This window comes from Tasmannia lanceolata, unplaced genomic scaffold (genome assembly GCF_043159265.1).
Source record: "Tasmannia lanceolata isolate RefF3 unplaced genomic scaffold, GAP_Taslan_0.1 ptg000025l, whole genome shotgun sequence".
Taxonomy (NCBI): Eukaryota; Viridiplantae; Streptophyta; class Magnoliopsida; order Canellales; family Winteraceae; genus Tasmannia; species Tasmannia lanceolata.
The window spans coordinates 7,256,113-7,268,576 of record NW_027518702.1 but is presented as its reverse complement, the minus strand read 5'-3'; the positions used below and the strand labels follow the sequence as shown (position 1 = coordinate 7,268,576).

General features: G+C 44.0%; 1 protein-coding gene across 1 annotated transcript; it reads right to left on the bottom strand.

The window, feature by feature from the left end:
* Nucleotides 1-299: 299 nt before the first annotated feature.
* Nucleotides 300-6,719, bottom strand: LOC143857604 (uncharacterized). The gene has a single exon (XM_077368062.1). The coding sequence runs from the start codon at nucleotides 6,717-6,719 to the stop codon at nucleotides 300-302; it is 6,420 nt and encodes a 2,139-aa protein (XP_077224177.1).
* Nucleotides 6,720-12,464: the final 5,745 nt, after the last annotated feature.

The following is a 12,464-nucleotide window of genomic DNA, read 5'->3' as shown; positions in this document are numbered from 1 at the left end:
ATCACCATTCTTATCTCGGAGTCTGACGGCTTTTCCAGGTAAGATTTGATCCACAATGTATGGTCCTGACCAATTCGGTTTGAACTTGCCCCTAGGGTCAGAGGTAGGTGCCCGGTTTGCTTTCAACACCAAATCCCCTTCCTCTAATTCTCTAATTTTAACTTTCTTGTTAAAGGCTCTTGCTATTCTGCGCTGGTAGCCTTGGGTGTGGTATAAGGCTTTGAGTCGCTTTTCATCCAACATGTTTAGCTCTTGATATCTGGCATTTACCCATTCTGTCTCGGGTAATTGACTTTCCATTAGTACTCGCAACGATGGTATGTGGATTTCAACTGGCAACACAGCTTCCATCCCATAGACCAGGGAATAAGGAGTAACTCCAGTAGAGGTTCGAATTGATGTTCTGTAGGCCCACAGAGCATATGGAAGCTTGTTAGACCAATCCTTGTAAGTTTCTGACATCTTGCTGATGATGGCCTTAATATTTTATTTGCGGCTTCGACAGCTCCATTGGTTTGTGGCCTATAGGGTGAGGATTTGTGGTGCTTGATTTTGAACTCCTGGCAGAGAGTAATCACTTCTTTCTTAAAATGGGAGCCGTTATCTGAGATCAGCTCGTGTGGAACCTCATATCTGCAAATAATATTGGTTCTGATGAATTTGGCAACCGATGCTGATGACAGTGAAGCATATGAGGATGCCTCGACCCATTTAGTAAAGTAATCGATGGCTACAAGAATGTACTCGTGCCCATTTGAGGATTTCGGTGAAATTTTTCCAATAATATCAATGCCCCACATCGAGAATGGCCAAGGTGATGTGAGAGAATGTAATTCTGAGGGTGGTACATGGATAAGATTGGCATGTACTTGACATTTATAGCATTTCTTAACAAATGCAAAACAATCTGATTCCATTGTGGGCCAATAGTATCCAAGGCGCAAGATTTTTCTAGCAAGCATTTTTCCATTCATGTGCGGGCCACAAACACCTTCATGGGTTTCCTCAAGGATCTTAGCAGCTTGATCTTCTGTGATACACAAGAGTTGAATGCCATCAAAAGACCGACGATACAATTCATTTCCGCATATGACAAAATTGGAGGCTAATTTCTGTAGGGTTCTCCGTTCTTTGCTGGAGGCTTCGGCGGGATGCCCCTGGCCTGAGATAAAGTTTTTGATATCCGTAAACCAGGGTTGGCCATCCGGACATCTCGCCGCTATTTCTATAACATCACAATGAGCAGGAACCCACTGTTCTTGGATTGTTATCGGCCTCATCTTCTTTCCATCGGGTATGTCTATCATGGAGGCTAATGTGGCCAAAGCATCTGCAAATCGATTCTTTGTTCTTGGTAAGAAAGTAAATGTGATGTTTTTGAATTGATCCACAAGAACATCTAGGTATTCATGGTATGGGATGAGCCTATCCTCTCTGGTTTTCCACTTCCCTTTGGTTTGACAAATGATCAGCATCGAATCACCATATGCATCAAGCTCATCAATGCCAAGGGCTAACGCTGCTTCCAATCCCACGATACATGCCTCATACTCTGCCATGTTGTTGGTGCATTCGAATTGCAGCTTGACAGCGAGAGGGATATGTTCATTCCGGGGTGAAATGAGCAATGCCCCTACTCCTTGCCCCTTTTGGTTGGAAGCACCATCAAAGTATAAGGTCCACCTAGGTTCATAGCTCTCCTCCTCCATTGTCATAATTTGCTCATCAGGGAAGTCTGTTCTCAAGATACCAGTTTCCTTTATTGGGATCTCTGCTAATTGTTCAGCCACAGCCCTGCCTTTAATAGATTTCTGAGTGACATAGGTAATATCGAATTCTGAGAGCAACAATAACCATCTAGCGGTCCTCCCTGTTAGAGCAGGCTTTTCAAAAAGGTATTTCAAAGGATCCATTCGAGACAAAAGTATCACTCTCTGAGAGAGCAGGTAATGCCTAAGCCTTTGGGTGGCCCAGACAAGTGCTAGACATGTTTTTTCTAAAGAAGTGTACTTTTGCTCGTATTCCAACATTTTCTTGCTCAAATAATAGACGGCTCTTTCATGCTTGGTTTCAGGATCTTGTTGAGCAAGCATACAACCCATAGATGTATCAGTGATTGACAGATATAGTAGCAAAGGTTGCCCTGAAATTACTGGTGCAAGCACAGGTGGTTCAGATAGGCATTGTTTAATTTTGTTAAAGGCCTCTTGACATTCTTCTGTCCATTCCTTAGATGCATTCTTCTTCAGCAACTTGAATATGGGTTCACAGGTGGAGGTTAGGTGAGCTACAAATCGGCTCAGAAATTGGATCCTTCCCAGAAAACCTCTAATTTCCTTTTCTGTCCTTGGAGGAGCCATTTCTTGGATTGCCTTAATCTTTTGAGGATCAACTTCTATCCCCCTCTGGCTGACTAGGAACCCCAACAATTTGCCGGACGTAACACCAAAAACACATTTACTTGGGTTGAGGCGAAGCCGGTATTTCAAGATTCTTTGGAAGAATTTTCTCAAATTCCCGAGGTGATCTTCCCTTTCTTTTGCTTTGACAATCATGTCATCCACATATACTTCCACCTCTTTATGAATCATATCATGCAACAGAGTGGTGGCGGCTCTTTGGTAAGTAGCTCCTGCATTTTTCAAGCCAAATGGCATCACCTTATAGCAGTAAGTGCCCCATTGTGTGATGAACGAGGTTTTGATCATGTCTTCGGGTGCCATCTTGATTTGATTATAGCCGGAAAAACCATCCATGAAGGAGAGTAAGGCATGGCTAGCAGTATTGTCGATCAAGACGTCGATATGGGGTAAGGGAAAGTCATCTTTAGGGCTTGCTTTGTTCAAATCCCTGAAGTCCACACACATTCGCACTCGGCCATCTTTCTTAGGGACTGGTACAATGTTTGCTAACCATTCAGGGTACTCCACCACTTGTAAGAATCCTGCGTCGAGCTGTTTTGTTACTTCTTCCTTAATTTTTAGAACCCATTCTGGCTTCATTCTCCTTAGTTTTTGCTTTTTTGGTTTTACCCCTGGTACCAATGGAAGCTTATGCTGGACGATTTCCTCGCTTATTCCTGGCATGTCCTCATAGGACCAAGCAAAGACTTCTTTGAACTCTTGCAGAAGGTTCACTAGTTCCTCACGCTCCATGGAAGTTAGTGTTTTCCCGATTCGTATTTCCTTAACTAGTGTTTTGGTACCAATATTTATCACTTCAGTTTCTTCTTTTAAAGGCTGGGCTCGGCGTTCCTCCTCTTGTTTAAGCAGTTGCTGTAACTCAAGGGGAGGTTCGTCGGCCTCCTCATCCGAGGAAGGTTGTTCACTTTGATTATTATCATTATCAGAAGCACAAATATCAGAAGAGGACACAAGAGGATACTGAGAAATAGATTTCATTGAAGCGAAAGCAAGTACATTCTTACTGAAATTATCCTGAACAGGCTCAGGATTCACAATGGAAGTAAAAGCAGAAATAGAAACATCAGAATTTTCAGAAATGACAAATGGATAAGGGAGAGGATCTGCACTCCAGTTGGAAAGGACACAATTAGCTGCGGCAATGAAGCTTTGAGGATTAGCATATGCAGAATCTTCTCCAATTGCTGCAATAATAAGACAATCTCCTGGGAAGAGAGAGTTCAGAAGGTTTGGAGCCAAGCAATCCTGCCAATCTTCCTGTGTATCTGTGGTCTTAGTTGGTTCTGCAAAGAGGGACCCCAAGAGTCCTGGAGTAAGGTAGTCCTGCCAATCGATAGGGGGTTCTGCAATGGTACTGATGAGAGGCTCTTTTGGTATTTCCAAGTCATAGAAGATTTCGATCCCACAAAGAATCCTTCCCGTGTCTGGCTCAAACCACGGCTCTGCAAACCCGTGGTATGGAGTGGTTTCTCCTTTTCTGGTAAAGTACCCGTTTAGAGACAATGAGTACGAAGGTATCGAGATCACACCCCCATTTCTGCGAATTTCATTTCTTCTCATCATTTTAGCTTTCATCTGGTTCTTCTCTTTGTTTGTAGGTTTATATCCCAAGCCAAAAGTTCCTTCCATAGGCTCAACATCAGGCCACGACACCATGCCCTGTTGGTGCCATCCCAATCCCATTCCAGGGAAAAATCCCTGCCTCTTCATCATTTTGGCGACTGAGGGGTTGAGGGTGCAAATGATCATGGGAAAAATTTCTTTTGCTGCTTCTTCACAAGTGATCTGTGCAATTTCCAAGGAAAAACCATTCAGCATGACATCTTTTCCGGTGATAAGGAGTGACTTTTCTTTTGAAATTTGGGTGACTTCCAAATCTTCATCACCTCTGACGGTGATTATCTTGTTGTTCTTGATGAATTTTAGCTTCTGGTGAAGGCTTGAAGCAATGACCCCCTCTTTGTGCAACCAAGGGCGGCCTAACAGCAGATTGAATGAGGTTTTTATATCAAGGACCATGAAGTCTACTTCGAAATTCTCACCCCCAACAAGGATTTCTGCGGTAAGAATCCCAATGACATTTCTTCGGGTGTTATCATAAGCCAGGATTCCTTGTTGGGAAGGAGTGAAATTCTCGGGTCCAAAACCCAACATGGTAGCTGTCTGGAGAGGGCAAACATTTAAGGCTGATCCATTATCAACTAGAACAGAGGGAATTCTCATGCCCTGGCAGACAATGGTAACATGGAGGGCATGAATGTGATCACGACCTTGAGGTGGCAAATCCTGATCGGTGAAGGTTATAGACTTGGCGGCACTAACCATGGCCACTAGGTCAGCCAATTGATCCGGAGATGTTTCAGTTGATACTTGTACCGCATTCAATTCTTTGAGCACTGCCTCTCTATGCTGACGGGAAACCGTCAGTAGGCCCCACACTGTGATGTGGGCCTGAGTTTTCTTCAATTGTTTGACAATCTCATCATTCTCTTCAGCAATTCTCTTTTGAACGTGATCCTCTACTACCTCCCTGGCCAAGGCTGCTGGGTTTTCATCTCGGAGCTCAGGCGGCTTGAATACCCTACCTCCCCTCGTAAAATGCTGGACCTCATCACATTGAAGCTCAAAAGGATCAAGGTTATCATATTGAAAGATCAGAGGGGATGGAGGTTCAGTTTTATGGGTTAGGACTATGGGTGCGACTTCTGGTTCATCGACCTCTTCCCAACGAAAGTAGTAAGGCTCAGGATTGGTATCAATGGCACATATTAGAGTTGATGGATCAAATTTAGGAACATCAAGGGTGATCATTCCCACTTGCGCGGGTGGGGGTAATGCATGGTTTGGGAGAGGGTTGTTGGTGATATTGGGTTTAGGAGGAAAAACTAGAAGATCATTTTCAAGCAAGTCTTGAATAACATGTTTAAGGGCTATACAACGATCTGTAGTGTGTCCGGGACCTTGGTGGTACTCGCAATGTTCACGGGGATTGTAGTTTTTTGGCAAAGGGTCGGGGGGAGGGCGAGGGGCGGGTAATGTGATTTTTTTCGCGGCCAGGCATTGTTTTAGAACCGCGGAGGGGGGGGGGGCAGGTAAGGGAGTAAATTCTCTTTTTTGCCGAATAGGAGGTTTAGGAGGATCCTGGCTGTAATCGAAAACCATCGCTTTCTGGGTTTGGTTGGATGAGGAAACATTATTGACTTCTTTATTGGGAGGGAAGGGCTTCTTGAAGTCACTTTTTGCTTGAACAGTCCTGGCCAGAATTCCTTTGTTCATAGCATCGTCAATCTGGGTCCCAGCATTGATGAAGAGATCAAAAGTAGGGCAATACTGCAGTGTCATGTGTTGAAGCATTGAGGGGAGGAGGTTATTCAGCATGATCTTGCACTGCTCCTTTTCGGTAGGGCGGTCCATCATTGAGGCTGCCAACTTCCTCCATCTTTTCACAAAGGCGATAAATGTTTCCTTAGGCTCCTGCTTAGTTGCTTCCAGATCCCGGATAGTCACCTCAGACCCATCATCATATGAAAAGTGCTTAATGAATTGCTCGGTGATCTCATTCCAGCTCTTAACTTTCATCTTGTCTAAACCCAAATACCATTTACGTGCAACATCGGTTAGCGAGATAGGAAAGAGCTGGGCCATCTGTTCTGAATTCAAACCTTGGGACTGCGATCGTATGATGAACATTTGCACATGAGCAGTAGGAGAACCAGTACCATTGTATTTGTCAAAATCTGGAATTTGGAAATTCGGAGGTAGACGGACATGAGGGAACAATGTAAGATCATCTGGGTTGAAAGTGCTTAATTCTCGGCTCTTGATCCCTTTGACTTCTTGAAGTAGCAACTCAAATTTCTCAGCAAGGGACTTGTCTTCTGGGGTAGGGACTTGAGTGCGATCTCCCTCATCATATTGTTCTTGATCTTCGATAATCAGAGGAGACAGATTGGGTTGAGGGGAGACCTCAGATGCGGTTGCTGTAGACTTTCCTTTTGTTGTGGGAGTACCAAATTTTTCCTTCCATTGGTCTTTCATGATCTTATTCTCTTCACGAAGTAAGCTCATCTGACGGGTGAGTTCGATCAGCAATTCCTCAACACGAGGAGTCGGAAGGTTTCCAGTAGGTTCAGACATTGAGACAAGAGTGGGAGAAGATGGTGGTGAAATTCTCAAGAGACGAGCGGAAACTCGGGTCCAAGTTACTTTTGGATGATCAATGGTGAATGTAAGAACTCCTGACAAAGAAAATGTTGGAAGTTTAGACACGATAGTATTCCTTACTAAAACATGCATCGGCTAGAAGGACTAATTTTTACACACACATTTGAGGTTGAGAAATTTTCCATTGAAAAGATGGTCTTATTTATTTGAACATTGAAAGAATGTGACCAATAGATTGGTGAGGCATGATCTTCAAAGGGGATGCCCCTTGAAGGTAATGGCATTTTAGGGGTTTTAAGGATGTACTTGAAGAAGATGCCCCTAGTTCAGGGGAGATAAAAATCCTAAGCCAGAGTTATGAGATGAGTCCTTGAAATGGAATCCTGGTCTAAAGGATATCAATCTATGATCAATGCATCATTGATCAGTGAGAGATGGGACTTCCTAGATCTAAGAGCAATGAGATTATTATCCCAACCTCAAAGGCATTTTCTTTTTGTGCTTTACTTGGAGGGCACAATTCCTAACCCTTAATCTAGCGGAACCAAGTGGTTTGGTTCATGACTTTGTTCGTGTTCCTGAGACCGATCGTAGCCATTGGAAGATGGACTACGGCCTAATCTAGATACAGAAGGGTAGGATATCCTAATCTAGGCTCACACACACGTGAGGTACGCATGTTCGTGCTATATGCATGTGTGGGGTAATCTAGGGGTAAGGCCAAGAGTTCCCTTAGCGCGAATCCGTGTTCGATATACTCTACCGGTGTCCAGAGTAGTAGTACGTGAACCAACAGATCCGTTTACGCACCATAAAGGTACTAGGCTAAGGGTGGAATGCTTCTCTAACACAGAGGCACCGGGTCATGACCTCCCAGTCAACCATGCTAGATAACACTCCGGGTTCCTAAATAGGACGTGTGTGAATGTGATATGCAAGGGTGTAGATGTAAGTGATGTAAGTGTGTGCAATTTGGGGATTCGCATCTAATGCCCTTAAGTCCTTTAATTAATTTTTGAAAGTTTAGGTGATGGATTATTTAAGTAAGCAAACAACCATTTTTTTGTTCTTTTTGTTTTTTGAATTTTTGAGTTTTTGAATTTTTTTTGTGTGTTTTGGTTCACATTTTCCCCCTTTAGTGATAACCTAAATGACTAAAGCTTTTAAAAGTTATGAAGTTAGGTAATTTCATCCCCAGCAGAGTCGCCAATCTGTGGATCCCTTCCCGAGGGGGGTGGTCCCACTAGGGTGTGTGTTTTTATGATGATAGCGCCTTTGTCCATTGGATTTGAATATGATTGCTTTTTTCATAAATTTAAGATAAAAGTCCTAACTTCACGAAAGAAGCAACTGACCAGAGTCGCCACCTAGATTAGGGATCTAGGACCCATGATTAACTCTGTTAATTTGGTCTACGTTTTGAGTTCTGGGTAAGTTACCTGGTTACGAAGTCGGAAGGTGTACCGCACGAGGTGTACAGCACCGACCTTGCATAACTTTTGAAAGCTTTAATTATTCAGGTTTAACTAAGGGGGTGAATGTGAATTTTATTTTAGAAATCTAAACATTACTAATGATTTAGCCGTTCACAGTTTAGACTCATGCGGGCCAGGAGTGCATCCTACATGCAACTACATGCCTATGTGCCTATGTGAATGTTTTTGACATTTTATGAGATTGGTGAGATTCGGTTTGAGTTGAATTAGATTGGTTGATTTGAGGTGAAGTGACCTATGCTATATGAACCTAGATCTAATGCAATGGACCTAAGTTGCATCTTAGTATTTCTGTGAGAATTTGGATCCAAGAATTCTATTGGGGAACCTAGAGTGCCATTTCTAAGTTTTTCAAGCCTAGAACCTAAAACTTAAGAATTTGGAGGTTTAGATTTTGAATTGAAGTTTTCCAATTTGATATAAGTTCTTAGATTCTTTTAAGATTCTCTTTTTTTTATTCCAAAGAGTTCCAAATTTAACAAAGTAATTAAGCATGCGAAAACCAAAGCAACACAACTAGCAAGATGGCTAAACATGTGATTTCTAAGCATATGATGAGGACAAATAATAAATAAAGAAATCTAAACATGCAATTAATCATGCGACTAAACAGAAGGAAACATCTAACATGCAAAACGGTTTAAGGAAAAGGAAAGGGTGAGAAGAGAATGGAAGAGATGAAGAAGGGTGTTGAAAATGAAAGAGACAGAAGAAAGGAGAGGAAAGGTACAGAAAGGTGCGGAAAGGTACGGAAAGGTGCGGAAAGGTGCGGAAAGGTGCGACTGAACTTGGGAGTGCCAAGTTGCCTACGTACCCCATGGTGAGGATCAAGCCACACGTAGTTCCGATGGAGTTTGGATCATGACTGGGATTGGGAATTGGGAATCAGGTTCAGGAATGAGATTTTTGAAAGAGATTTTTGAATTGGGAACGAGCCTCGAAGGAGCTAATCGCAGAGGAATCATCAATGAGTCAATAAAAAGGGATGAAGTTTTGGCTAATGGGTTTGGACATAAGGATGCAACTCGGTTGGGTTAAAGAAGAGGTAACTCAGTTAGGAAGGGTTGATTGGGTTAATGGTTAGGCTCAAGTGAGTTGGGGTTGAACAGGTTTAGGGGTTTAAGGCTGAACCGGGTTGGGCTGGGTTGAACCGATTCGTGGCTGAACTGGGTTGGGGTCGGGTTGCGGGTCCGAGTTGGGGCCGAACCGGGTTGGGTTTGGGTAAGCTTGGATTAGGCTGAATCGGGTAGTTCGGGTTGAGTGCGGATTGGGGTGCGGGTTGAGGCTTGGGTGAGGCGAACTAGATTGGGCGTGTCAACTTGGTTAAAGAGCTGCACCTTGATTGGATAGAGGATTGACTCACTTAAGTTGACTTCAGTTGAGTTTGAGGGTTGGGTTTGCGGTTGAAATGGGTTTGGGTTCTGTTGGATAAAAAATTAAGTGGAGATGGGATGGGGTATGTGCTGTATGGGCGGGAATGTGAATGTGAAGTCAAATGTGGTAACCGAATGGATTGTTAGGAGGATGTATTAGATGAATGCTTTTCTATGTAGGCTAAGGGTATGATAGCTATGAGATGTGAGATGGAGTAAATAACATGGATGGGGGAAGAGGTATATTATAGTCTATTGGGGATGGAATCATGTGAATGGGCATGGCACATGGTTAGCGGCTATGGGCATGATAACAAGGGTAGTGACTGTGTGTTAAAAGTATATGAGATGTGAGAGGATGGTATATGGGGTCTGATGCATGTAGAAATGGGGTGAGATGTGATGATGTAATGGATGGGGAAGGGATTGGGTTTAGCTAGCTGAGTGGACTATTAAGGCTTTGGGTCAGGGCCAAGTAGGCCATGGGTTTGGATCAAGGCCGATTTGTCCGTGGGTTTGGGTTAAGGATTGGGCTAGAGCTGGGCAGCTTGGGGTGCGGCTTGGATGCGGCTTTAGGGGTGTGGCTTTAGGCTACGGGTGGGGATGCGACCTTGGGTTACCGGATCCGGGTTGGATTGAGTTGGGTCCGGGTAAGGGCTGAACCTGGTCGGGTTGGGTTGAACCGGGTGAGTTGGGGCTGAACCGGATTGGGTTGAGTCGAACCGGGTAAAGGCTAATCCGGGTGGGTCGGAGCTGACCCTGGTTGAGTCGGGTGGGGTCCGGGCTGAACCAGAATGAGTCGGATTAGGTTTGGGTTAGATCCAGGTTGGGCCGGTTGGAGTGGAATCCGGTTTGGGTTGAATGAACCGTATGGGTTAAGGTCATGAGTTTGGGTCGGGTTGAGTTGGGTTGGACCGGGCTGGTCCGGGTTGGGGTTCGGGTGGTACGGTTCGGGTTGGATTGGTTAGGGGTGAACCCAAGTTGTGCTTGGGAGTGGGGCTGTTGGGCGATGAGGGAGGGGTAGAGCGCTGTTTGTGTGGGTGGGAGAGGATGCGAGGGCTGTAGGTGTGAGGGTATAGGTAGGGGTAAGGGTTGGGCTGCGTGGGTAAGGGTCCAACTTGGGTTGTAAATTGGGGTGCGGCTTTGAGATATGGGTGCCGATATGGGTTGGGCAACATGGGTTTAAGCATTTATGGTTTGGACATGGCTGTTTCGGTGGGATAGGCTGGGATTGATTGACATGGCTGAATGAGCCATGAGTTAGGGAAGAGCACATAAGGCCGAGCGGGTCCTGGGAATCGAATGGGCCATAGGATGGTTGGAGGCAGAATCGGAAATTAGGCTATTGATCCGATTAGCTATGGGATGGTGGTGGGGTCGGGTTGTGGGTTTTGGGTTCGACTCAAGTTGCGCGTGGGTGAGTTGGGTTCGGGTTGGATTGGTTAGGGGTGAACCCAAGTTGTGTTTGGGAGTGGGGCTGTTGGGCGGTGAGGGAGGGGTAGAGCGCTGTTCGTATGGGTGGGAGAGGGTGAAAGGGCTGTAGGTGTGAGGGTATAGGTGGGGGTAAGGGTTGGGCTGGATGGGTAAGGGTCCAACTTGGGTTGTAAATTGGGGTGCGGCTTTGAGATATGGGTGCCGATTTGGGTTGGGATAGCTAGGAGTACAAGTTGGGTTGGGTTTGATTAGGTTGGGTGGGGTTGGGTTGGGTTGAGTTGATTCGGTTGAGCCGGGTGTGGCTGGGTTTGACCAGACAAGTCTAGATGTGCTACATAGCACATGGGGCCTTTGGAGGGATACACACAGGGAACCGAATTGATATGTGCAGCAGCATGGTATGCATTTTGAAATAGATTTGGGTGACTCATAACCATGCCAAGCACATAGTTCAATTAATCATATATGCATCAGGGGTTTAGATCTTTCGGTTTTTAGCTGAGAGTGAGGATAAAAAAAGAATGACACTTTGATAAATGCTCCAAGTTCACCTTTTAATTACTTATGCTAATCTCTTCTTTTCCAATCAAATCTAGCAAGTCTTTTCAATTTTTCAATTATGAAAGTTTCGATTTTGGTTTTATAATCCAATATCGAAAATTCCAATATTGAAATCTAAGAGAAGGGCATGATTATCTTTTCTTCTTTTTTTAGGGACGAGACAAAAAACTAAATTTGGCCTACCTCTTCCGAAGTTTGATGGCGATCGTTTCTTTATTGGATTCCTTTGAAGACGATGATTCCTTGCTTTCGAAGTACTGTTCCGAAAATGAAGAAATGGAGAGATGGGGGCGGAGGTTTGGATGAATTTTAAGAGAGAGGGGGTATTGAGTTGAGGGAGAGGAGGGCGAATTTCTTAGGGAGAAAGAGAGAGGGAGTCTTGAGTTGTCTTGAGATGGAACAATGGAGGGGTATTTATAGGTGAATGGGTGACCAAGGTTACTAAGTTAGGAGGAGAGGGAAAGGTAGGGTGGAGATTAGAACTTGAAGGTGAGAGACAATTTGATGGTATGGATGAAAAGCTCCTAGAATATTCCAACCCAATCTTTTGGAAACACCCATATATGAAGGAAAGAACGTCCAATTTTGGTGGGCTTGTGAAGAATAGAAAGAGTTTTAAATAGTGAAGATTGATTGCATTATTAAAGAAACAATTCATTGCATGCCATGTGTCATTGCAAATTTAGAATGAGAAAAGAAACGTCCAAATTTTAGAATATTTGGTTTCCAATAAAGTGTGGACATGTCCCCTTCTCAATTTTGGGCAATTACTTGAACTAGTAATATTATGACACTTGTTCTATTCCTAATTTGCAAAGATTTTCACCAAATCTTAAGGTATCCACACAATATTCAAAAATAGGGGAGAGGAAAATAATATACGTTTTCCCAAGCTTGGGAAAACGTGTGGTGAGAGGAGAGAGAATGTGAGGAGAGAGAACACTCGCGGAAACAGAAAAATATCGTTTTCCGGAGATTTTGGCATCCGATTTCGATAATTTTTTCACCTTTTG

Coding starts and splice junctions, on each gene's coding strand:
- LOC143857604 (XM_077368062.1), bottom strand. CDS start 6,719: ATGCATGTTTTAGTAAGGAATACTATCGTGTCTAAACTTCCAACATTT.